The 25,778-nt window shown below is 44.1% G+C and overlaps 1 protein-coding gene across 8 annotated transcripts in view; it reads right to left on the reverse strand.

Annotated features, from left to right (window-relative positions):
- Positions 1–700: 700 nt before the first annotated feature.
- Positions 701–25,778, reverse strand: part of IFNAR2 (interferon alpha and beta receptor subunit 2) — a 35,588-nt gene continuing 10,510 nt past the window's right edge. For 2 of the 8 annotated variants that reach the window (XM_007964647.3, XM_007964643.3), the window contains exons 2-9: positions 24,364–24,455; positions 22,778–22,819; positions 21,417–21,540; positions 19,896–20,068; positions 17,769–17,914; positions 13,642–13,810; positions 5,691–5,821; positions 701–3,715 (exon numbers count right to left, since the gene is read on the reverse strand). In XM_007964647.3, coding sequence (XP_007962838.1) covers positions 3,005–3,715; positions 5,691–5,821; positions 13,642–13,810; positions 17,769–17,914; positions 19,896–20,068; positions 21,417–21,540; positions 22,778–22,819; positions 24,364–24,418 — 1,551 coding nt within the window. In that variant the 5' untranslated portion in view covers positions 24,419–24,455 and the 3' untranslated portion in view covers positions 701–3,004. Of the gene's footprint in view, positions 3,716–3,748; positions 3,947–5,690; positions 5,822–13,641; positions 13,811–17,768; positions 17,915–19,895; positions 20,069–21,416; positions 21,541–22,777; positions 22,820–24,363; positions 24,456–25,404; positions 25,457–25,778 lie in introns of those variants that run through there. The other 6 variants (XM_007964662.3, XM_073009707.1, XM_037990602.2 and 3 more) reach the window with 5 other exon arrangements.

Raw genomic sequence — 25,778 nt, forward strand, 5'->3', positions numbered from 1 at the left:
CGGGGCGGGGCGGGGCGGGGAGGGGCCAGGCGACCGGGCTCCTACCCCACTGCAGGCCCCGCCCACCAGCCCGGGTCCGCCCGCGAGGCGCGGGGCACCGGCTTGGCAGGTGCACACGAGGAAGAGGAAGGGAGCCTCGCAAACTGTGAAAGTCGCCGTCAAGTCAAATAAATACCATACAACACCAACCCAGGACTGAGTTCTGGATGCTGGAATGACGGTGATGGTGGCTTTCAGTATTCCCCAGGTTTTGTCCGGAGCACCGGCACGCCCTCTCTTAAAGTCCTCTCTCCGCATAGGTGAGTTAAAAGCATTCCATCAGCAAATCCAGTTTGAGGGTCTTCTTTACCCTTCTCCTCTCCAGGGATAAACACCACAAAGCCCAGTCATTTTTACGCAAATAACTAGTTTCTTTCAGGGACTACTGAGAAAACGTTAATTTCCTCTTTTTAACTTGATGAGTGGTGAGATGGGAAAATCCAGAGCTGTCCAATGTCTTGGGTAATCGACAGCATCGCCTGATGTCTGACGCTAGGACACCACGTAAAGTCAAGCGAAGGGCAGTGAATGTGCCCTAGGCCCCTGCAGGCCACCAGGAAGAGCTAGAGGGAGTTGGTGCAATCCTAGAGATGCCAGCAGGTGCACCAATCTGTGGCACACATACACTCTCCAATGGAAAACAACTCAAGACCACACCAAGTTTGTATTAAAAAGTATTGTTGTATTACTTTTTACCAACCTCCAACCATTATACAAAATTAAAAATACACACACACACACACACACACACACTCACAAACAGCCATAGAACTTATCCCAAAAGATCAACCCGGAAATCTTTCAGAATATGACAGATGCATTGAGAAGGCAGAGAAATTGATTACACATACAAAAGGTCTCTTTCCTATGGAATTTCATTAGATTAAATAAGGTGTTCCCTCCTCACAGTCCTATCCTTTTGCGCAATCATATAAATAATCTAGTTAAAGTTCTTGAACTATGACTTGTATAATTTTTAGTTTTCCCCTTTTGAAGGGGCCTAAGAGAAAGGTTTGAGAAACCGGCTCTAGGGGGGTGGGGAGGGGTGAGGGATAAGAGGGTCCTGTGCCTTTCATTCAACCTGGGAGTTTCTCAGGGTTGCAGCATTTCCACCTGAGTGTTTATTCTTGTACATTTTCTCATCTTTCTCCTGGGTTCATAGGATCCTGGAGATTACCTAGTCCAATCCTTTTGTTTCAGAAACAAAAAACCTGAGGCTCAGAGAGTCTAAGTCAAATGCCTAGGGTCACACAGGGCAACTGTGGGAGGTGGATCCTTGAGTCCCAGTCCTTAAACTGGTTGCCACATGACATTCCAGAACCTTTCCCCCCAACCCCCTTTTTAATGACAGGGTCTGGCTCTGCCACCCAGGCTGGAGTGCAGTGGCGCGATCTTGGCTCACTGCAACCTCTACATCCTGGGCTCAAGCCATTCTCCCTCCTCAGCCTCCCAAGTAGCTGGGACAACAGGCACATGCTACTACGCCCAGTTAATTTTTGTAATTTTGTTCTGTAGAGACAGATTTGCCATGTTGCTCAGGCTGGTCTCGAATTCCTGGTCTCAAGCAATACGCCTGCTTAGGCCTCCCAAAGTGCTGGGATTACAGGTAGATTGCTCCCAGTCAGGCTTCCCTTCCCCCATCTGCACCCCCCTAACCTGCCCTAGATTCACAGGAACTGTAATCACAGCTGACACACTCGATTCGGAATCAGCACAGAGAGCACTCTGAAAATTGTCAAATAGGGTCTCTGAAACTTCTATGTATTAAATAAGGTGTTCCCTCCTCACAGTCCTATTCTTTTGCACAATCATATAAATAATCTGGTTAAAGTCCTTGAACTATGACTTGTATAATTGTTAGTTTTCCCCTTTTGAAGGGGCCTAAGAGAAAGGTTTGAAGGTTCAAGGTCTTCTCCTGAAGACCCTGAAGCACCTTTGCTCTTTTTTTTAACCTTAAAATATGGCACTCAGGTTTTTATCCCTCTCCCCGACACCATGTTTCCTTTCTGTATTAGTCATGTGCCTGATCCTAGAGTCTGTTTTCCCCACTTTAACTGGGGAGGGCTGGACAAGGTGGAATTCCAAGTGCAGGAGACAGGATGTGACATAGGCGAGATGCCCACGGCTCACTGACTGAAACTTCGATGGCTCTTCCCTGTTTCCTTGTGCAGGGCCCCCCTTCTCTCCAGGGGCTCACCTGGCTCTCCTCCTCCTTTCCTGCCTGCTTGGCAGCTCTTGCTACTATTTTCCTTTTCTTTCGCTGCTCCCACCCTGGCCCAGTTTACTTCCCAGAAATATCACAGGTCCAGCTGGGCGCAGCGGCTCACCCCTGTAATCCCAGCACTTTTTGAGGCTGAGGAGGGTGGATTACTTGAGGTCAGGAGTTAGAGATCAGCCTGGCCAACATGGTGAAATCCCATCTCTACTAAAAATACAGTAATTTGCCAGGCGTGGTGGTGGGTGCCTGTAGTTCCAGCTACTCGCGAGGGAGGCTGAGGCAGGAGAATCACTTGAACCCGGGAGGCAGACGTTGCAGTGAGCCGAGATCACGCCATTGCGCTCCAGCTTGGGTGACAGAATGAGACTCTGTCTCAAAAAAAAAAAAAAAAAGAGAAACGAAAAGAAATATCATAGGGTCCTGGACCACCTCTGAAACCACAGAGAACCCTGCTCCCTGGTAAACATGATGCAGAAACATCTTAAGTGCATTAGTGTAAAGGGAAGGTGCACACGTGCTTCCTTCAAAGTCCATCACTTTGAATATGTAAACAATGCACTCAATGATACTATGGTCCCCATACTGGGAATCTGCATAGGTGATGCCACCTGGAAGAATGGAGTACCCTACGGTTCCCTACCTCTTCCCTTGGAGAACACTTGCAGACGATAAGGCAGCAAGTTAGGGTGCAGGGAGACAGAACCCTATAGGTGCTTGTCTGTCCAAGTTCATTCAATAGTTTTGGAGTCATCTCATTATATAACCATCCCCAAAGTCAACATCTGACTCAGAAGTCTCACTTTGATCAGATGGAGCATCTTCAGACTGCAGGCCCTCTGAAGAGGGGCTGGGAAAGGTTGGCTGTGTCCCTTCCCCACTGGCCAGCAAATGCCTTGACTGCACATTGTCAGGATCTTCTGGGTCAACCATCTCTTCCGGATGAGATGATACCATCACAGGGGCTTCTTCTAAGTCGTCACTGTCCTCGTCATCAAGAACCCTCAAAAATACAGAGTTTAAATCCACATTGAAGGTAATTCTGCCCCCAGACCCCTCAGTGGAGCTGTAGTCCTCTTCGGGAAAGGGGTCCTGGAGCGGACTCTCTCTCCTCTCACAGGGCGCACTCAAGAGCTCCAACCGCTGAGGGCTGCACTTTGGCATCGTGGGGAGCTCCACATCAACCTCAGGCAGGTCAGGCTCCTCCTCGGAGTCTGGGTCTGTAAACTGGGATTCTGTAGAGGTGGCAGAGGTCTGACCCAGAGGCCTCACAGTCAGTCCATGCATTGTATAGCCACCGCCACTCATCCTGGGTGCTGCCTCAGTATCACTGTCACTTTCATCATCATAATTATAATCCCACACTTTCTTCTTTCTGTTGATGTAAATGACCTCCACTATATCCATGGCTTCCAACGGTGGCAGGTTAGGAAATGGGCAGGCTAAAAAGTTATGAAAATTCTTAAAAAAAGAAAAAAAAAGAGAGAGTCCGTATCAGCTATGACTGTTTGCTCTTTATTTTTTACATAATAAAACTTAATCACTGAGGCTCAGGGATGCACGCTTGTAATTCCAGCTACTGGGGAAGCTTAGGCAGAACAACTGTTTGAGCTCAGGAGTTTCAGACTGTAGTGCATTATGATCGCGCCTGTGAATAGCCACTGCACTCCAGCCCTTAGCAAGACTTTGCCTCTAAAAAAATAAAAAATAAACTTAATGAGATTGACTGAACGATGATGCAGATGACGATGATGATAACAGCAATAATAACAGCTAACAGTTACACCATTTGCTGGGCATGACTCTTGGTGCTTTATATATAATTTACCTTTCCCTCGCAATTGCTGTATGAAGTAGACTTACCTTTTTTTTTTTTTTTTTTTTGAGACGGAGTCTCGCTGTGTTGCCCAGGCTGGAGTGCAATGGCACGATCTCAGCTCACTGCAACTACCACCTCCCAGGTTCAAGCAATTCTCTGCCTCAGCCTCCTGAGTAGATGGGATTAGAGGCGCCCACCACTATGCCCGGCTAATTTTTGTATTTTTAGTAGAGACGGGGTTTCACCATGTTGGCCAGGCTGGTCTTGAACTCCCAACCTCGTGATCTACCTGCCTCGGCCTCCCAAAGTGCTGGGTTTATAGGCATGAGTCACTGCGCCTGGCCAGGCTTACTATTCTTATGCCCACTTTATAGATGAGAAAATGAGGCACAGAGGTTAGGAAACTTGCTCAAGGTTCATGACTAGTGAGTGGGAGCAGCTGCCTTTCAAACCAGGCAGGCTGCTGGCCTCAGAGACTTTGCTCTGACTGACTCCTCTTAACTTCCTCTCCTTTGGCTGCTTCTTTATATTTTTAAGTTATTTATATATTTTTAGAACTAGGGTCTCACTCTGTCAGTGAGGCTGGAGTGCAGTGGTGTGATCACAGTTCACTGCAGCCTCCACCTCCTGGGCTCAAGCAATCCTCTCACCACATCCTCCTGAGTAGCTGAGACCACAGGCATGTGCCATCACGCCTGGCTAATTTATTTTTATTTTCTCTAAGAAGAGGTTTCCCTATATTGCCCAGGCTGGTCTCGAACTCCTGGGCTCAAGTGATCCGCCTGCCTCGGCCTCCCAAAGTGCTGAGATTACAGGCGTGAGCCACCATGCCCAGCCCTTTTTAAATCTTTTCATAGGATAAATCCACTTTGTGTATATGCTCCACTGACATAATCCAAAATAAAAAGACGATCCATATAAAAATGTTTATTGTACTATTCATCATGACCAAAGAAAAAAAGAAAAGGGAAAGAAAAAGAAATCCAAATGCCCTATAGCTGAGAAATGGTTAAATGAAAAATGGTATGTTAATAATAATGAAATTCTACCTGGTCATTATAAATTATAGGTGATGAAGTATAAAACAAAAAAAAACACACAAACAAAAAAACATTGCTGGGCACAGTGGCTCACACCTGTAATCCCAAAACTTTGGGAGGCCAAGGCGGGTGGATCACTTGAAGTCAGGAGTTCAAGATCAGCCTGGCCAACATAGCAAAACCCTGTCTCTACTAAAAATGCAAAAATTAGCCAGGTATGGTAGTGCATGCCTGTAGTCCCAGCTACTTGAAAGGCTGAGGCATGAGAATTGCTTGAGCCTGGGAGGCAGTTACAGTGAGCTGAGACCACGCCACGGTACTCCAGCCTGGGTGACAGAGTGAGACTTTGTCTCAAAAAGAAAGGAAGAAAGAAAGAAAACATAAAATGCACAGATACACTTACAACTGCAAAATATATATTTATAGGGATGGAAAAGAACTCAGAGTGAGAAAGCATTTTGGTTTTTATAGAAAATGAGATTTTCTTCTGTGAAAATATTTATATAAATACAAATTCTTAAGTTAAAATAAAAAACAAAGGTAGAAAAACAAACAAACAAACAAACAAACAACCTACCAAGACTTTGGGGAGGCTGTTTCTTAAGCATATATAACCAATCCATTTCAGTGTCACTATGGTGCTTATCAAGACCAACGCTATCAAAAACACAGTAATTATTCCTCCTACTTTGGCAGATTCTGCTGATTCTGTTGATGAAAAATTAAATGACTTTAATTCAAAAAAATGCAATAAACAATTGCAGATGGAAATAAATGTACATTGGTCTGGTGTTACAAGGTGATCAAGAAACCAAAGGTTTGAAAAAATAGTTTTATATGGAGAAATACCAAAGACTGGAGAATAATCTAAGCGTGCATTTTTTAAACAGTAACACAGACTTAGCTTTTAAAAGTAAAATTTCCTTCAGTTTCTGTTCTGTAACTGCACTGTCCAGTGGAGTAGCCACTGGCTGCAGTTGGCTGAATTTAAATGATCAAAATTAAATCGAATTAAGAGCTCGGTCTCTCAGTCACGTGAGACACATCTCAAACGTTCGGTAGCCACACTGGTTAGCATGCGCTGCGGGCAGGAAGAAGTGGATAAGCAAAGTTTGCTTGAAAACAACCAACTGGGTCATTCTGAGGCTGGACTTTAGCCATGCCAGGGCCCCAAATCAGGGCTCTGCAGAACCCGCCTTGCTCTATTAACAGTTCCCCTTAGTTTCTCATCAAGATTCCTTTGGGAAAATTTCAACTTTCTGACTGACCATAGTTATTTTGCTGAAGTGCGACCAGACTGAGAAATCAGTAGTTAAATGACTGAGGCTCTCTTGCACTTCCAGAAAGGTCTTCATTAGTATCAATCCTGGAACTATAGCCTCAGGCAAAAATAGATAGAGGGGAGAAAAAAGGAAATCAAAATGCATTATGTACTCTAAGTCTTTTAGAAGGTTAAGGAATGAATAAAAAGATGTTCAGTAAACCCTTGCACTGCTGGATAGCACAGGGTTCAAGAATCCACTCTCACCCCAATCAAGAGAGTGTGAAGGATTGTCATATCAATGACAGTTCCAGAATCAGATCTAGCCACAGAGGCACACCTTTACGATACAAAATTCTGACATGTATAGAGTTTACATTCTTGAAAGGGGTAATGTAAACCAAAATGATTTCATTGGTGAAGGAATGGCGTAATACAGAGATTGTGACTCACGTACCCATCCAACTTGCATGTAACAGCTACAAAGAACTCTATGTCATCTATCTAATAGGACATCCTCCAAACCAAATTGTGTAAATTGTAGTTAATATGCTAGAATAATATTCCTCAATTTGGGGTATTCTCATGAGTCTGAGAATTCTTCAGGAAGACTTAGAATTTTTGTTTGTTTTCAGCTTGATGATAATCTAAAACATACAAATCTCACTTATGGTCATGACAATTATACATGCATGCTATTTTAAAATATTCATATTTGAAAAGAGATGAATCCAGTCAATGTTCCTACTCAGAAAGGAGAAGCTGTGATTGGGTGTTACTGCTGTTAACTATCTTCTTCATGAAAGATGGGCCAGATCAACCCATCTTGGGAAGGAGAGACCAGGTCGTGTCTTAAAAATTTGACCTTGGACTAACCTGTCTGTCTCTGGATTCATTGTGGAGATATTTTAAACAAAAAATAAGAAACCTCACAAGCAGAGGGCTGAACTGAGCAACGGGGTTGGCTCAGTTCTGATCACTATGATCACTATGTTCTGATCTGATCACTATGATCTTTAATGGATCACTATGATCTTTAATGGAAAAGAGAAAGAACTTTGTGAAAAGATGGGTGATGACTAATATCAGTCTCTTATAGTTCCTCCCATACTTACCTCTCTGGAACAAGCAAGACTGCCCCTCCCCTGGGTGACTGCAGTAATCAGCCCAGGGGTCACCTGGTTCCTACTTCAAGGCATGTGGATGTTCCCTTTACATCCTAAGTCAGATCCCGGGGAGCAACCTGCTCACAACCTTCTGAGGGCCCCCATCTCTTGCAACGGCTTCTAAGTTCTACATCATTCAGGCTCCTCCATCCTCTCTGACCCGAACTATTACTATTCTTCCCTTGTTCACAGCATATGCCGTGCTGTGCCAGGCATATCCTGCCTCGGGGACTTGGCACTTGCTGAACCCCGCGTATGGAACTCCCTCCCCTGATATGTCTGCATGACTCACTCTCTCACCCTGTGTTTCTTTCCCATTACCACTGTAACAAATGATGACAAAGTCCATGTCATAAAATGATACAAATATATTAATAGTTCTGGAGGTCAGAAATCCAAAATGGGTTTCACTGGGATAAAAAATATCAAGGTGTTGGCAGGACTGCACTCCTTCTGGAGGCTCTAGGGGAAAACCCATTTCTTTGCCTTTCCCAGCTTCTAGAGGCCACTTGCACTCCTTTGCTCATGGCCCCCTCTTTCATCCTCACTCTCTGACCTCTGCTGCTGCTGTCAGAGCTCCTTCTCTGCCTCTGAGTCTCCTGCTTCTCTTTTTTTTGAGACAGAGTCTTGCTCTGTAGCCCAGGCTGGAGTACAGTGGCACCATCTTGGCTCACTGCAACCTCCGCCTCCCGGGTTCAAGTGATTCTCCTGCCTCAGCCTCCCAAGTAGCTGGGACTACAGGCGCATGTCACCATGCCTCACTAACTTTTGTATTTTTAGTGGAGATGGGGTTTTACCACGTTGGCTAAGCTGAACTCGAACGCCTGACCTCAGGTGATTCGCCTGGCTCGGCCTCCCAAAGTGCTAGGATTACAGGCATGAGCCACTGTGCCTGGCCAAGATCTTCAATTTCATCACACCCACAAGCCCCTTTGGCATAGAGGTTAGTCTGTTCACATATCTGGGATTAGGATGTAGACTAGACATCTTTGGGGGCCATTATTCTGCTTACCACATCTCCCTTGGGTCTTTACTCAAACGCTACCTTCTCAGGAACGTCCTCTCAGGCCATCTGTGGTGGATGCTGTGGGTGGCCGGCCCATGTCCCCTTTTCCAGTCAGTGCACACCCACTACTGCTGCTGCACATGTATGTTGATATATCTCAGAGCTGATCCTTCTCTAAGTGACAGGTGAGGCCAACTGGACTTCCTAGGTGGAGTAGGGACTTGGGGAACTTTCCTGTCTTGCAAGAGGACTGTAAAATGCACCAATCAGGAACATTTTTGTCTCACAAGAGGATTGTAAAATGCACCAATCAGCGCTCTGTATAACACACCAATCAGCGCTCTGTAAAATGCACCAATCAGCACTCTGTAAAATACACCAATCAGTGCTCTGTAAAATGCACCACTCGTCAGGATCCTAAAAGTAGCCAATCACAGGGAGGACTGAAAAAAGGGCACTCTGATAGGACAGAAACGAACATGGGAAGGGACAATAAGGGAATAAAAGCTGGCCATGTCCAGCCAGCAGTGGCAGCCCCCTCAGGTCCCTTTCCAAGCTGTGAAAGCTTTGTCTTTTTGCTCTTTACAATAAACCATGCTACTGCTCACTCTTTGGGTCTGTGCCATCTTTAAGAGCTGTAACACTCACCACAAAGGTTCGTGGCTCCATTCTTGAAGTCAGCAAGACCACGAACTCACTGGCAGGAACCAACTCTGGACACATAAGGAACTGCCCTTGCCCAAAAGGGGGCTGCCTCATCTGGAGGCCATGCCATAGATCACCACCAGTAACTGACTGGCTGCTGACTTGAAGACATGGTTCATGCTTCAGAGAACCCCTTGGGATCAGGCTTAGCTGAGAGCCACATGCTTGCTTAATTCTCTCTCTCCATCCCTACCTGTTCCCTCTTTCCCCTTCTCCTAAGATGCCCCCACCAATAAATCACACTTGAAAATGAATTCACATCCCAGGTTCTGCTTCTAGCAAATGCAAATCAAGACACTGTCCTATTAAAAATAGCAACCCACTCTCCTCCACCTGACATCCCCCTCACCTCCTTTCCTGCATAATTTTTTTCCATGGTACTTACTTAACATACGATCTATTTTACATGCTGATCTTGTTCTGTCTCCTAATGCAATGTAAGCTCCACAAGGTGAGACGTTTTTATCTGTTTTCTTCACTGCTAAATCCTCAATATCCAGAAAAGAATCTGGCTCATAAGAGGCCCCCAATAAACATTTGTCAAATGAATGAATAGAGCTTTTCCTTAGGGCCTTAATATTAATAAAAGAGCCACACAATGAATTTTAGGGCTTGACAAGGGGAAGGTGTTTATCCAGATCTCTGGGCTAAAATTCCCCCATATCAGTCTGCCCTAGGATGGCAGTGCTTACTGCTGAGCCTATGTTAATGCTGGTCTCAGGCTATACTTCCAAGACCCCTCACCATCCAAACCTGTCTGGTGTCTGAGTTTGGCTAGTTGAGAGTAGGTCAGATGGCAAGCAGACAGTGACAGAGGTCACGTTACCTGAACCTGTTTGCTTCCTGAGTTTCAAACAAGAATTTGACATCAGGTACAGTATTTGGATAATTAGAGAGTGTGGTATTTGACCTGTCTTGGGTAATAATCAAAGAATGAGGGCTGACTTGATGTGCAGCATGACGTGTTCACACCAAGTAAAAATGGAATAACCCGAGAGGATGTTGTTACATTTCACCTCGGTAGGTGAAATCGAAAAGAGTCGGGAGAAAGTGAGTCATCACAGAGTTCATCAGTCTCCAAGGAGCTTGTGCCTTCTCAGTCAGCAACACATTCACCTTGGAACTGGGGACTGAGTTTAAATGGTAGACACCATCTGTCTACCAGGTCACTAATTTCAGTTTTTATTGTCTATAGGAGTTTTGTTTTTATGTAAGATCAATGATATAATAAAACATACATATATATCCAGTCTTTGTCCCTAGCTCCTGGAGCAGAGCTTCAAAAATCTGTGGAATTTCCTGAACGACAGGAGTGTCTTTTGTTCACAAGCCCCTTTTAGGAGCCATATATGAGTTTATGCTTGTCAGGCGACGGGGCAGGGTGTGCACAGCTTCAGGATGAGGGCTGGTCCCTAGGAAAACTAACCACATATGATCAGACGGTTGGAACTGCCAGCTCCCCCATTTGACCTCTATCCAAGGAGGGGAGTGGGCTGGAGACTGAGATCAATCCTGCAGCCAGTAATTTAATCAATCACACCTACATAATGAAACCCAATACAAACTGTGAACACCAAGGGTTGGGGAGCCCCCAAATTCATGAACATATGGATGCACAGAGAGAGTGGTACACCCTGACTCCCCAGGAACAGAAGCTCCTGCACTCGGGACCCTTCCAGACCTTGTCCTGTGCACCTCTTCAATGGCTGTCCCTCAATTCTTTTATAATAAAGTGGTAATCATAACACTTTCCCGAGTTCTGTGAGTCATTTTAGCAAAGTATCAAACCTAAAGGGAGGTCATGGGAACTCCTGAATTTGTAGCCAAGTCAGATGGAAGTGCAGGTAACCTTGTCACCCAGGACTTGTGGCTGGCGTCTGAAGTGGGGGCAGGCAGTTTTGTGGGACTAAGCCTTTCACCTGTGGGGTCTGTGCTAACCTCGGGTAGTGTCAGAAATGAACCGAATCACTGGACAACTAGTTAGTGTCAGATAGCTGGTGTTAGAACAAGGATATGCACATTTATTTTCCATTTATATTTCTGAAAGAGCTATAGTCAGATAGAATCTATATGTAGTTTTAGGTTTGCCTGTATTTTGTTGACATAAAAATAACTTAAGCTAAAGGTGTCTGAGATGTTCTTTCCTTTAGAACCAGTCTATGCATCATCTGGTCTTGAGGAACACTAGAGAATCAAATCATACTGCCCTGTAGTGAAGCCAACACACAGCACTGTTATGTGCTAGGCAACGTTCCGTAGCTCACTTCATTCACAAATGACCATATCACTTTGTCAATGAAAAGAGCCAAAGTCAGTAACATACTGGAAGATATTTAGTCTGAGCCAAATACGAGTGACCAATGGCCCATGACACAGCCCCAGGAGATCCTGAGAACCCTTGGTCAGGGTGCAGCTTGGTTTTATACATTTTAGGGAGACACAAGGCATCAGTCAATGCATGTAAGACGTACACTGGTTCAATCAGGAAAGGTGGGACAACTCGAAGAGGGGGCTTCCAGGTCATAGATAGATTCAAAGATTTCCTGATTAAAGACTTGGAATTAATAAAAGGAAGCATCTGGATTAAGACAAAGGGTTGTGGAGGCCACGGTTCCTATGATGCAGATGAAGCCTCTGGTAGCAGGCTTCAGACAGAATAGATTGTAAATGTTTCTTACCGGACTTAAAAAAGTACCAGACTCTTAGTGAATTCTCTCTTGGATCAGGAAGAAGACCTGGACTGGGAAGGGGGTTCTTTATAGAAAGCAGATTTTCCCTGCAAGAGACAGCTTTGCAGGGCTATTTTAAATATGTCAAATAAATGTATTTTGGGGTAAAATACTTTGATTTCTTTTAGGGCCTGCTACCCATCATGTTGGCATTAGTGCTACAAAGCATCTTTTTGTCTTAAGGTTTCTGTTTTAACATTAGTGCTGGCCAGCTGTGCCTGAATTCCAAAGGTAGGAAGGTATAGTGAGGCATGTCTGGACCAGTCATTCCCATCATGACCTGAACTGATGTTTCATTTACTTTACTTTATTTGGCCCTTGTCCAAGAGGAGGGGTCCATTCGGTTGGTTGGAGGGCTTAGAATTTTATTTTGGTTTACAACTAAAGTAATTTCTTTATAGATCCTACCTTATTTTTATTCTGGTAAATCAGAACATGAAAGATACTTCCATTGGTGTCAGAGGCATTTGAGCCAGAGCAACTCCATCTTGAATCGAAGCTGGGTAAAATGAGGCTGGGACCCATTGGGCTGCATTCCCAGACAGTTAAGGCACTGTAACTTACAGGATGAGATAGGAGGTCGGCACAAGATACAGGTCGTAAAGACCTTGCTGATAAAACAGACTGCAGTAAAGCCGGCCAGAACCCACCAAAACCAAGATGGTCGTCCTCACTGCTGCACTCTCACCAGCACCATGAGTTTACAAATGCCACGACAATGTCCGGAAGTTCCCCTACATGGTCTAAAAGGGAGAGGCATGAATAATCTACCCCTTGTTTAGCATATCATCAAGAAATAATCATAAACATGGGCAGCCAGCGGCCCTTGGGGCTGCTCTGTCTATGGAGTAGCCATTCTTTATTCCTTTACTTCCCTAATAAACTTGCTTTCACTTTATGGACTCGCCCTGAATTCTTTCTTGTGCAAGATCCAAGAACCCTCTCTTGGGGTATGGATTGGGATCCCTTTCCCCGAACATTGGGGTTGGGACATTTAGAAGGGCTTCCTTGAGGAAGACTTGCATAGCTTCTCACTTTTGGTAAAATAGGTGGAGACTTGGCTACTTCCTGAGAAAACAATCAGCAGGGAGTTCCGAGATTTGATTGCTCTCACTCCCAAGGGGAGGAAGGTTTGGGATCACACTGTTTACTGTTCTGATGTCTGTGTAACAGAAAGGTGTTCAGCCTTCATTAGTGATTTTCTCATACACCCTGGCAAGGGTCCCTTTCATCTATGAGCTACAGCTGATGCCAGATCACATCTATGAACTGCACCCAACCTCACTGCTTCCACCTTTTCACCCCTTAATGCCACTATATGCCACTGTCTCAAGCAGCTCCACCTCTTCTGGCATTTGGCTTCAGCAACGGCCACACTAAGGGCACACAGTGCTGAATTTACTCCTGACTCCCTGAAATAAAAGCATTTCCATTTCAAGATTTCTGATCTCATCGAGTAGTATCTGGTTGTCTTTTGGTATGACAACATAAAAGTGACTCTACCAGATCGTACACACGAATCAACAGAAAACACCTCTGGGAGGTGCCATTATTGGAAGAAAGACCTTTAGTGCTCCATGAATTTCTGATTCTTTTAATAGGCTTGCCCTCGGAGTAAAAGCATGAATACTCAAAACATGAATTTAAAAAACAGAACATACCTGATTCCTGGCCAGGCTGAAGGAGGGTGCATTTTAAGGGAGACTTTATGACTGCCTGCTCATCGTTATGCTCGAAATAAACAGATACACAGTAGTTTGTGTTTGGAATTAACTTGTCAATGATATAGGTGAAATTTCCACTCATGTTTCCTTTTATTGCGGGTTTATGCTGTAAAAATAAGCAAAAAATCAGTAAGACTCAGAATTTCATTTAGAGGCAGGCCTTAAGAATCTCTTTCGGGATTTGTCTTCAAATCTCAAACAGGGTTAGATTTATCACAGGCTTGGTAAGAAAAAGGATTTATAAGTCACCTGGAGCAAGTAAGCTATCAGAAAACTACGCCTACATGCACTTATATACACCCGCACACACACATATTTTATACCCATGAAATCTAGTCTAGCAACTTCATTTTACAAATGAGATAAAAGTCTTCAAAGAGGAATAAAAGTCTCTGTGACGTCATTTTTACACGATTATCTTCTCTCATGGACAGTGTGTGTCTACTTTACACTTGAGAAAGTGCCTTCATAAACATTAACTCTTTTGACTTTCAAAACAGTCTGCAAAATAGGCATTCTCTCCATTCAACGGATGAGAAAACTGTAGCTCAGTGTGGCTAGGTAACTTCTCCAAGGTCACAGAGCTTGTCTGTGACAAAACTGACGTCTAGTTTCTCATCTTCTCCCTTTATCAATAGATAGATAGAGAGAGAGAGAGAGAGAGAGAGATGGGGATCTCACTCTGTTGCCCAGGCTGGAGTGCAGTGGCAGGATCTTGGCTCACTGTAACCTCTACCTCCTGGGTTCAAGAGATTCTCTTGCCTCAGCCTCCTGAGTAGCTGGGATTACAGGCGCCTGCCACCATGCCTGGCTAATTTTTTTTTTTTTTTTTTTTTTTTTTTTTGAGACAGAGTCTTGCTCTGTCGCCCAGGCTGGAGTGCAGTGGCCGGATCTCAGCTCACTGCAAGCTCCGCCTCCCAGGTTTATGCCATTCTCCTGCCTCAGCCTCTGGAGTAGCTGGGACGACAGGCGCCCGCCACCACACCCGGCTAGTTTTTTGTATTTTTTAGTAGAGATGGGGTGTCACCACGTTGGCCAGGCTGGTCTTGAACTCCTGACCTCAAGCGATCTGCCTGCTTTGGCCTCCCAAAGTGCTGGGATTACAGGCGTGAGCCACCGCACCCAGCCATCCCCCTTTAAACGCCTGGCCTCTTCTTTCCTGTAGTTGCGTTCCGCTTCAGAATTTAAAAGATGATATGAAGGCTCTTTCATGAATAATAACTTTTGTATCATGTTTTACAGTTTTTTAAATACATTCTTACTAGCAGTTTAATAAATGAGGATTCCTAGCAGCTCACATACAGCCTTCAGTAATAATGTTTTTCTATAAATTTCTGTTTGGGAGGAGGAGTTAGTAAACAAACTTACGACCCAACAAACTAAAAGCTTCCCCTCCAGTGGCCACCACACAGCCTCCTTCCCTCTTTGGAAAAACTCCTTAGAAAAATGAGCTCTCTTCACTGTCTCCAATTTTTCTCCTCCTGCTCTTTCTTGAATCTACTCCAACCAGCTCTTTGACCTTGACTCTATTAAAACTACTTTTATCAAGGACACAATGTTGCTAAATCCAATAGTCAGTCCTCTTCAATTGTCCCATTTGCAGCACTGGACTCAGTAAACCACTTTCTCCTTCTGGAACATTCTTCTCTCAGCTACCGGGACACCACTCTCACCTGCTTCTCTCCATGCTGGTTGCTCTTTCTCAGTCGATTTTGCTGTTTCTTCCTCATTTGCCAGATCTCCAAATTTTGGAATGTTCCCGGGGTTATGTCCTTGGACGCCTTCTCTTCTGAGTGTCTATTCCCAGGTGCTCTCATCTGGTCTCAGGGCATTCAACATGCACCAAGAAGCCAGGGACTCCCAGGCTCTCTCTCTAGCTGGGGGTTCTCCCCTGGACTCCAGACTGGCACATCCAGCTCCTTCCCCACATCTCCTCCTAGATCCCTTACGGGCACCTGGAATTTAACATGTCCCAAACCCTCTAACCCTATCTAACCCTCACCTGCTTCATTCATCATCTTCCATAGTTAATGGGGAAGTTAGTCTTGCTCCGTGTGCAAAATATATACAGAATTATGAGCCGGGCATGGTGGCTCACACCTGTAATCCCAACACTTTGGGAGGCTGAGGTGGGTGGATTGCCTGAGGTCAGGAGTTAGAGACCAGCCTGGCCAACACAGTGAAACCCTGTCTCTACTAAAAATACAAAAAATTAGCTGGGTGTGGTGGTGGGTGCCTGTAATCCCAGCTATTAGGGAGGCTGAGGCAGGAGAATTGCTTGAACCTGGGAGGCGGAGGTTGCAGTGAGCCGACATCGTGCCATTGCAGTCCAGCCTGGGCAACAAGAGTGAAACTCCGTCTCAAAAACAAACAAACAAACAAGCAAACAAAACTCCAAAATACATGCAGAATTTGATGGCTTCTCACTACTCATTACCCCTCTACTATCAAGGTCCAAGCCACCACCATCTGTTGCTTGGATTATACTAGTAGCTTTTTTTTTTTTCTTGATTTAATTTAAAGGCTAATTTTCTTTATGAAGAAGATGTCTATTAACTACGGTTTTTCCTCTTACAGAGTAGTCAATATCCTAATAAGCATTAGTCTCTTATTTTAGGAATCATAATCTAAAACACAGAGTTAGTTGCTTATGGGGTGAACACAAATGAAGACATGATTGAAACAGGAGATTTAATGACATTTCACATAGTCCTTAGGCCACATAAACTTATTTTCCCCCCATTTTTGCTCCTTTTCCTAGAGTACTGATTATAATCCATGTTGATATTAAAAGAAACATGATAATAATCATATAATTTGTTACTGCCTATTAAGTGACTGCCACCCTGATTGTGTCTTAACTGGTTTCCTAACTCCCATCTTTGCCCCTGTGGTCTATTTTTAACAGCCCCGCCAGGATGCCCTGTTAAGCCTTGGGTTCCAGGGTCTTCCATCACACTCAGAAGACCCAGACCCACAAACTCCTACCAGGTCCAGCCACATTTACCCTCTGACCTCACCTCCTCCTCACGTCCTGCTTGGTCACTCCAGTTCAGCCACCTCTCCCTGCTGTTGCTGAAACACACCAGGCCCACTCTAGCCCCAGAACCTTTGAACTTCCTGTGCCCTCTGCCTGACATGCATCTACCCAGATTATCTCTCAGGCTGGTCTTACTTGTAAGGGTTTTATACTTGGCAAAGGGCTCTACAGACATAAGCTGCTGCTACACCAGTGAGAGCAATTTGTCCATTTCCACTTATTCCAGCATTCGGAGGGACAGGGACAACAAAAATTGAAGATTCAGGTCTGTCTGATACCAGATTACCCTAAGGTTACTGACAGTCAGGTCCTTCGCAGAAATTATGAGAGGACAGAACCTGCCAGAAGAGCCACTTCCTTACTGTGTGTGACGGCCAGACAGGCAGCGACAGATGCTTTTCACAGGTGGCTCAGCTAAACCCTCCTTTTCAAAGAAATCTCTCCAGGGCTCACTGAAATTTGGCTGTACTCTGCATCTCCCTCCCACACCCTCTCTCCTGTGTGTTCCTTTATGTTGTACATGTGGCTTATTTATTTATTTATTTTTTTTTGAGATGGAGTCTTGCTCTGTCACCCAGGCTGGAACGCAATGGTGCAATCTCGGCTCACTGCCACCTCTGTCTCCCAGGTTCAAGCGATTATCCTGCCTCAGACTCTGGAGTAGCTGGGATTACAGGTGCTTGCCACCATACCTGGCTAATGTTTGTATTTTTAGTAGAGATGGGGTTTCACCATATTGGCCAGGCTGGTCTCAAACTGCTGACCTTAGGTGATCTGCCCACCTCGGCCTCCCAAAGTGCTGGGATTATAGGCGTGAGCTTATTCTTTTAAAGAAGACTGTGCTGCAGGTTTAGATCAATATAGTGAATGAACTATAGTGACTTCTTCCCTAAGGTCAGACCACACAGAAGCCTGACCTTTCAGCTTTAATTGTTCAACTGCAAATTTCCTTTCAAAAGAGACAGTCAAGTGCATTGACTACCCACTCAGAACTGTTTTGATCCTAACAGGAGAAGTCACTTACCTTCTTAACAATCCCCTCTGACTGTTCTTCAATGACGAGTGATAAATCAAACTGTAATTCTTCCTTAACAATAGATGGAAATTTCACGATCACATTAATGTGGTTGGTAAAACCAACAATCTCAAACTCTGGTGGTTCAAAAGACACTGTTCAGAAAACAAAAACAGACAAGAATATGTGACTGAGACCGTATGTGGCCCACAAAATCTAAAGTGGTTCTTCTCTGGCCCTGTATAGAAAATCTGCCAAGACCTGATTTACATCATAATTTTTCATTGCTAATGCTATTCCACTAAGTGACTGTATCATGAGTTAACTGATTCACTGTTTTGAACATTTAAATTGTCTCTGATTTTTATTAAAGACTTAATATATCATGGGATATTCTTGGAACTAAATTTTTGCATTTGTCCTTCATAATTTCTTTCTTTCTCTCTGTCTCTCTTTTTTTCTATCTTTCTTTTTTAACGTAGAGATAGGGTTTCGCCACGTTGCTCGGGCTAGTCCTGAACTCCTGAGCTCAAGTGATCCACTGGTCTCGGCCTCCCAAAGTGCTGGGATTACAGGTGTGAGCCACTGTGCCCGGCCTTAATAATTTCTTTGGGACAAATTACTAAAGAATTCTGGATTACAGTAAGCACATGTTAAGGTTTTTAATACATGCTGTCAATTACTTCAGATGGACCATGCCAAAGCACACTCTTTGTATTCCCTCTAAGCCTGGATATTTATGTATTTTTCATATTTATCATTTGAGTCATGAAACATATCTCACTGTTACTTTAATATGCATTCTTTAACAACCCAAATACCATGAACTATAAATTCTGATTTTCTTTCTTTTCTGTGTGTACACACAGATGTCTGTTTATACACATACATCAACATGCACACAAATCTAGCAAATGTCATATCTGAATTGTTTGCCACAGTGGCAACAAAGTAGTAGTCATGCTCACTACTTTGCTAAGCATGTATGAGCACGTGCACACCCGCATAGCCTACAACAGGAAGCTGAGACCAAATGGTTCTCTTGGAAATTCATTGTAAAGTGGGAAATTGAAAAAGTAACAGAGCTGGAGCTGTTAACACAGTGCCTTAGGGAGCTGACTTGAGTCACCGGGAAAGAAAGAAGGCGTAGACCTGTTCTTGGGTTCTAGTCTTCTCCTCTGAGCTTTGGGTCCTAGGTGCATGCACACTTGGGTGTTCACACACAAAAGAACTATGGGGTTATAATGTGGGGGTGGAGTTGCTGTATCAAGAAAACAGTGGGGTCAGGTGTAGTGGCTAATGCTTGTAATCTCAGCACCTTGGGAGGCTGAGGCAGGCGGATCACTTGAAGTCAGAAGTTCGAGACCAGCCTGGCCAACATGGTGAAACATTTCTACTAAAAGTACAAAAAATTAGCCAGGTGTGATGGTGTGTGCTTGTAATCCCAGCTACTCTGGAGGCTGAGGTGGGAGAATCGCTTGAACCTGGAAGGTGGAGGTTGCAATGAGCCGAGATCGTACCACTGCACTGTAGGCTAGGTGACAGAGTGAGACTCCATCTCAAAAAAACAAAAAAAGAAAGAAGGAGAGAAAAAGGGAAGGAAGGGAGGAAGGGAGGAAGGGAGGGGGAGGGAGGGAGGAAGGGAGGGGGAGGGAGGGAGGGAGGGAGGGAGGGAGGGAAGGAAGGAAGGAAGGAAGGGAGGGAGGGAGGGAGGGAGGGAGGGAGGGAGGAAGGGAGGAAGGAAGGAAGGAAGGAAGGAAGGAAGGAAGGAAGGAAGGAAGGAAGGAAGGAAGGAAATACTGGGCCAAAGAGATAGGAGAGCTAGATCCAGCCCACCTGAACCTGGCTCCACACTTTCTGTCAGGCTATGAAACCGAAAAACAGCAGCTCCTACTGCCTTATACAGGCACTGGGCGAATCTGCAAAGTACAAGTTATCATTCCACTTTTCCGATTAAAAAAACCAAGGCTCAGAGAAGCAAAGCAGTCCACGGATACTGAGCTAGGAAGTGGCAGGGCCAAGAGGTGAGCCCAGCCCCAGGTCTAAAACACCTTTGCAGACCTCCTATTTCACGGAATAGCAAATGATAATGATCTTGATGATGGGGACAAAGTGAAGAAACAGAGATAAACTCACTGTCTATGTCCAGCCAGAAACTGTGTGAGCAACTGAACAAGGTTGTGTTCCCGCTGAATCCTTTTAGGATGGTGACATAGGCCTCGTGTGTGCTTCTCCACTCATCTGTGAGGTCACAAAACGATCTTGTGGTATTTGCACAGTTCTTAACCATCTTCAAATCTTCTGGTTTACTTTGGAAAGAAAAAAATGGAAAAAGGAAAGTGTGAGCATTGACGTAATGAGAGTCTATTTTTGGGTGCCTTACTTCATTGTTTCCTTTAGGGCTCTGCTCAAATATCACTGTACTAAGTGATCTTCCCCAAACATCTTATTGAAAATGGAACATCTTATACCCTCCCCACCCCTGCACTTTCAATCCCTCTCTCTCTTCTTGATCGTAGCATTTACCCACACCTGTCACACTATACCTTTGTTTACTCATGTCTCCATTTACATACTGTCTGCTCCAGGAGGGCAAGGACTTTGGTTCACAGTTGGACCCCCTGGCAGGTAGTAGGTGCTCAGTAAAATTTGCCGGATGAGTAAATGAATGAATGAAACTTGGGCCCTCATGGTGGAGGCCTCAGATCTCCCTCCCTCTATGGGACAATCATGAATGCCTTCCCTGAGACCCCCTCCCTCTCTGGCTAAGACTAGATGATCCAGTCCTAAGTCAGATCTGGTCTATTTCAGGGACAGCACAGACATCTCATCTACCAAGCTTCAGTTAGTTGGATGATACATGTGACCACTCAATGCAGAGAAAAACTTTTAAGACTTTAGCAGGCACCAAAGAGAAACTCACAAGAGGTCTTCCACTGGCTTAGTCAGTAAGCAGGAGCAGCAGCAGCTCTAGGCCAAATAAATAACCAACAAAAGGACACTCCAAGGGGTTGCTAGATCAAAGCAATGACTTCTAAGATTGGTAGGCGTGGGAAGAAGAAAGACGAAAGGACTCCATCCATTATGTCATGAATCCTTGCAGCAACCTCTCAGCAGAGGCATTAGCTTAGGGGCTGAGCTCTGTGCCAAGTGTCAAGCTGGTTAGTGACCAAACCAGACTTTGCACCCAGGCCTGTCCCAGACTAGGCAAGGCAGTTTCTGGTGTCCCAACAGAGTAAAGAAAAGTGAACATAAACCATCGACATGGTCAATAGACCTTTGGATTCCTGTCCTCAGATAATGGGACTTTTAAACATTCAGACTGACTGAATTAGAGAAATCATTGCCTAACCCATGCACAAGAATTATTTTGTATGTGAGGTTCTGAGCTGTAGAAATTGACTTTGATGACACATACAAGCTTTGTCAAAATAAATGTGGATTATTAAAGTATTCAATTTAATTAAAAATGGATGTATGATGGTGTTTTGTCTTTGGCCTTTTAAGGCTCTGAATAAGAAACACAGAGAGAAGGAGAGGTAGACAGGAAAAGGGAGAGGGAGAGGCAGAGAGAGAGAAAAGATCATCTCTTCTTCCACTCCCCATATAACAGAACAATAATATGTTTACCAAGAGAAAATGAAATATCAAACCAACCTCATGATTGTATACAGCAACGTATAGTGAGTTGCCACAATGGAGTGGTTTTTTAATTCCCATGATAAGATGGACCGGAAATTTCGCAATGATATCTTAAAAGTGCAAGATTCACCTGTGTAATCTAAAGAGAAGAAGGAAAAAAAGGCATTGAAATGTGGAACCCACAGTTGTATTCTGGCCACTGTTCAGTCATTTCTTGGGATCTAGAACCCACACCTCTGGCAGATAACACCTCCAGAGAGCCCTGGGTCTGGAAAACAGGAAGTCTACAGGACATGGGAAATGAACTAGTAACTTAATTAATGAACAACATATTGTCAGGGCAGGCAAGTGCAGGAAACAGGAACTGTGCACTGTGTAAGCAGAGTCTGGACAGAAGGGCTTCTCCAATGCCCTTGGACTGTCCCTCCATGGTTCACTGGACCAAAGTAACCCAGGCCATCCCAGCCCATGTGGTGGACTTCCTTTCATTCTCCCCTACCCATTCTCCCTCCCCAAGCCATTCTCTCAACTCAGCTCCCAGCTCCTCCATGAAGTCCTCCTTAAGTAGCTCAGCCCACTGCAAATTTTCATTCCTCTGGATTCCCCAGCATACTTACTCCCTGGATCACAGAGAGCAGGGGAGTATAACATGAGCCCAGACTGGCCCTTTGTAAACATTTAAGCCCCGTAACAATGCTGAAGTAGGCACTAAGAAGAGATTCATTTTACAGACCGTGAAACTGAGTTGAATTATACAATGTCATGCATGTGGGAAGTGGCAGTGATAAATAAAACATTAAAGCCACGCTTGCCAAATTCTGCCTTATATGGTTAAATTGTTAAAGATCATCTCAGTTTCCTGTGGTTAGGACCCAGGCCTTTGTTTCCTGATTGCCAACTCTTCAACCCCAACCAACGCTTAGCGCAAGGTTGGACACATATTTAATGCTTAATGAAGTTTTGTGGACAGATTTATATATGTAGCAAGAAGTTTAGTTAAAAAAAGATTATCGTCCTTTGTCTGGAACCATCAGGGTGGAAGAATATAAATTAAAGAGCAAGTATTTCTGGGCCATCTTTTGTTTGGCACAGTCTGTGTCTCCTTGTTCTTCTATTAGTGAGATTATTAAGAGTTTGAATATTCTTTAAAGAAGTTTAAAAATGATCTCTAGTGTTCATTTCTTAGACTAGTTTTGTATCTCTCAAAAAACCAGAGTTAGCTCATTTTAGCTCCTTTTACAGAGAAAGAATCCCAATAAAATTGGTAACAGATGTACAATCAGAAATCAAATATCCCACATTTTATACCTCTGAAAGGCTGCCCCAACACTTTCACTCTTATACAAAATTTAGTAAAGCCAAAAAACATCTCTTACCAGGCAAATCATGTGAAATACCAAACACGAGGCTGATACACACTAGAAGGAAGAAAACACATTAGAGAGGCAACAGTTTTATCTGGGCTCAACTTGCAATGATTACTCTAAGTCTGGAATTCTTTAACACACATTTATTGGTAACAGATTGAGACTTTTCTTGTACTAAAAAAATGCCCACATAGATGGTTTTTATTCTACATTGGTGCCAGCAGCACATGGTGCAAGGACTGTGATCTAAGATCCATTTGGGAGCTGACACTAACAACAGTATGTACGGTCCCTGTTCTGCCCTGCTTTTTCCACTTAAAAATATATTTGGGGCCGGGTGCCGTGGCTCATGCCTGTAATCCCAGCACTTTGGGAGGCCAAGGTGGGTGGATCACACAAGGTCAGGATTTGAGACCAGCCTGGCCAACACGGCAAAACCCTGTCTCTACTAAAAATACAAAAAATTAGCTGGGTGTGGGGGTGCACACCTGTAGTCCCAACTACTTGGGAGTAGTTGGGAGGCTAAGGCAGGAGAATTGCTTGAACCCAGGAGGCGGAGGCTGCAGTGAGCTGAGATCACTTACTGCATTCCAGCCTGGGTGACAGAGAGAGACCCTGTCTCAAAAAAAAAAAAAAAAAAAAAAGGCTGGACGCAGTGGCTCACACCTGTAACCCCGGCATTTTGGGAGGCCAAGGCGGGTGGATCACTTGAAGTCAGGAGTTTGAGACCAGCATGGCCAACATGGTGAAATCTTGTCTCTATTAAAAATACAAAAATTAAGCCGGGCATGGTGGTGGGTGCCTGTAATCTCAGCTACTTGGTAGGCCCAGGCAGGAGAATCGCTTGAACTCAGGAGGTGGAGGCTGCAGTGAGCTGAGATCACGCCCAGTCTGGGCAACAGAGTGAAACTATGTCTCAAAACACACACAAACACACACACACAAGAACTTTTTTTTTTTTTTGAGACAGAGTCTCGCTCTGTCATCCAGACTGGAGTGCAGTGGCGCCATCTCGGCTCACCATGTTAGCCAGGATGGTCTTGATCTCCTGACCTTGTGATCCACCTGCCTCGGCCTCCCAAAGTGCAGGGATTACAGGCGTAAGCCACCGCACCCGGCCACACACGAGATCTTTAACACCAAAATCATTTCCTTGTTTTTGTTTAAGTACTTGGGCTGGCTGAGGGAGTGTCCTCAGAAGCAATTGTCCATCCTAGAAACATTCTCAGAATATGAATAAGCATGCTACTAATTAATCAACTTTAGAGTTAAAAGACATTTATCAAAGATTGGGGAGGAAGAAAGGGTGTTAGGAGAAATTACTCTTCAAATTATAGGCGAGCATAGTCCCAATTATTATTGCCTTAAGTCACTCATTTGTTTTCTGAAAATTAACGACAGGACAGGAAATTACACCGAATCTAAACCACTAGTGTAGGTTTCCTATCTGCTTTCCACTTAACTCCTGATGCTAGGCAGGCTGGAACTGGGTCCTCTAGTCAGGGAAATGAGTTTGCTACTTCCTGCCAGGGTTCTCCATGAGGATGGCATCACAGCTTGCTTCCATAAGAGCTAAGATAAAAAGCAGCACTCACCCATGAGAAACAAATTAAGCGGTCTGACGATGAAGGCATTCTGGCTCAAAAGCATCTTTGCTATTTTTAGAGTCTTCTCTTGACTTTTACATCTGAAATCAACATGAGGTGATCAAAATTCTGAAGTGTCTAATTAAATTGCAAATATAAAAATGGGAGCAAAAACAAGACAAGGAGAGACCTGTAAGGAATAGTAAAATTCCTAGCTCCGGGAACTGGATCATTTACCCCATTTATTCAAGTGAGCCTGGTCTCAACTTCTGGGCCCAATCCCCCACCTAGTCAGGGAGGAATTTTAAATTTAACTTTTGAACAGGCAACAGTCATTGGGTTCAACAATTTTAAGCATACAAAAAAAAAAAAGTCTTACTCCCTTTAGAAAACTACTTTTTTTTTCTTTTGTGAATCCTTCAGAGTGTCTCCACGCATAAGCAAAAACAAATGCGTATTTCTAATTTCCCCATCTTTTAGACAAGAGATAGCATGTATAGTCCCTGTTCCTCCCTGCTTTTTTCACTTAAAAATATATTTGGAAGATCGTTCTATCCTTGTTTTTTAAATAGCTGGATAGAGTTCTACTCTATAGACACACCATTATTTATATAATTAGTACCTCTACTATAGACATTTGAATTATTTCCAGTCTCTTCTGCAAGGAAATCCCTTTCATTTTGTACATGTGCCAGTTTAAGTGTGGGAAAATTTCCAGAAGTAGAACTGTTAGACAAATGACGTATCAGTTAGGGTTCTGGCAGGAAACAGCTCATTCAAATTAGGATAGACACTTTAAAAAAATAAATTTAAAGGGTACAAGTGCAGTTTTGTTAGATAGATATATTGCATAGTGGTGAAATCTGGGCTTTTAGTGTACCCATCACCTGAATAGTATACATTATACCCATTAAGTAATTTCTCATTCCTTAACTCCCTACATGCCAACCCACCCTTCTCAGGCAGTAATGACTATTATTCCACATTGCATGTCAATGTGTGCACATTATTTATTAATAGCTCCCACTTATAAGAACAGGTGGTACTGACTGTTTCTGAGTTGTTTCTCTTAAGATAATGGCCTTCAGTTCCATCCATGTTGCTGCAAAAAACATAATTTCATTCTTTTTTATGGCTGAATATACGGTGTGTATATATATATATGTAATTTTTTTTTTTTTTTGAGACGGGGTCTTGCTGTGTTGCCTAGCCTGGAGTGCAGTGGTGCAATCATGGCTCACTGCAGCCTCAACCTCCCAGGCTCAAGCAATCCTCCCACCTGTCCCCCTACGTAGCTGGGACTACAGGCATGTGTCACCACACACCGGCTAATTAAAAAAAAAATTTTTTTTTAGAGACGGGGTCTCACTATATTGCCCAGGCTGATCTCAAACTCCTGGATTCTTGCCTTGGCCTCCCAAAGT

The sequence above is a fragment of the Chlorocebus sabaeus genome, chromosome 2 (assembly GCF_047675955.1).
Source record: "Chlorocebus sabaeus isolate Y175 chromosome 2, mChlSab1.0.hap1, whole genome shotgun sequence".
Lineage (NCBI taxonomy): Eukaryota > Metazoa > Chordata > Mammalia > Primates > Cercopithecidae > Chlorocebus > Chlorocebus sabaeus.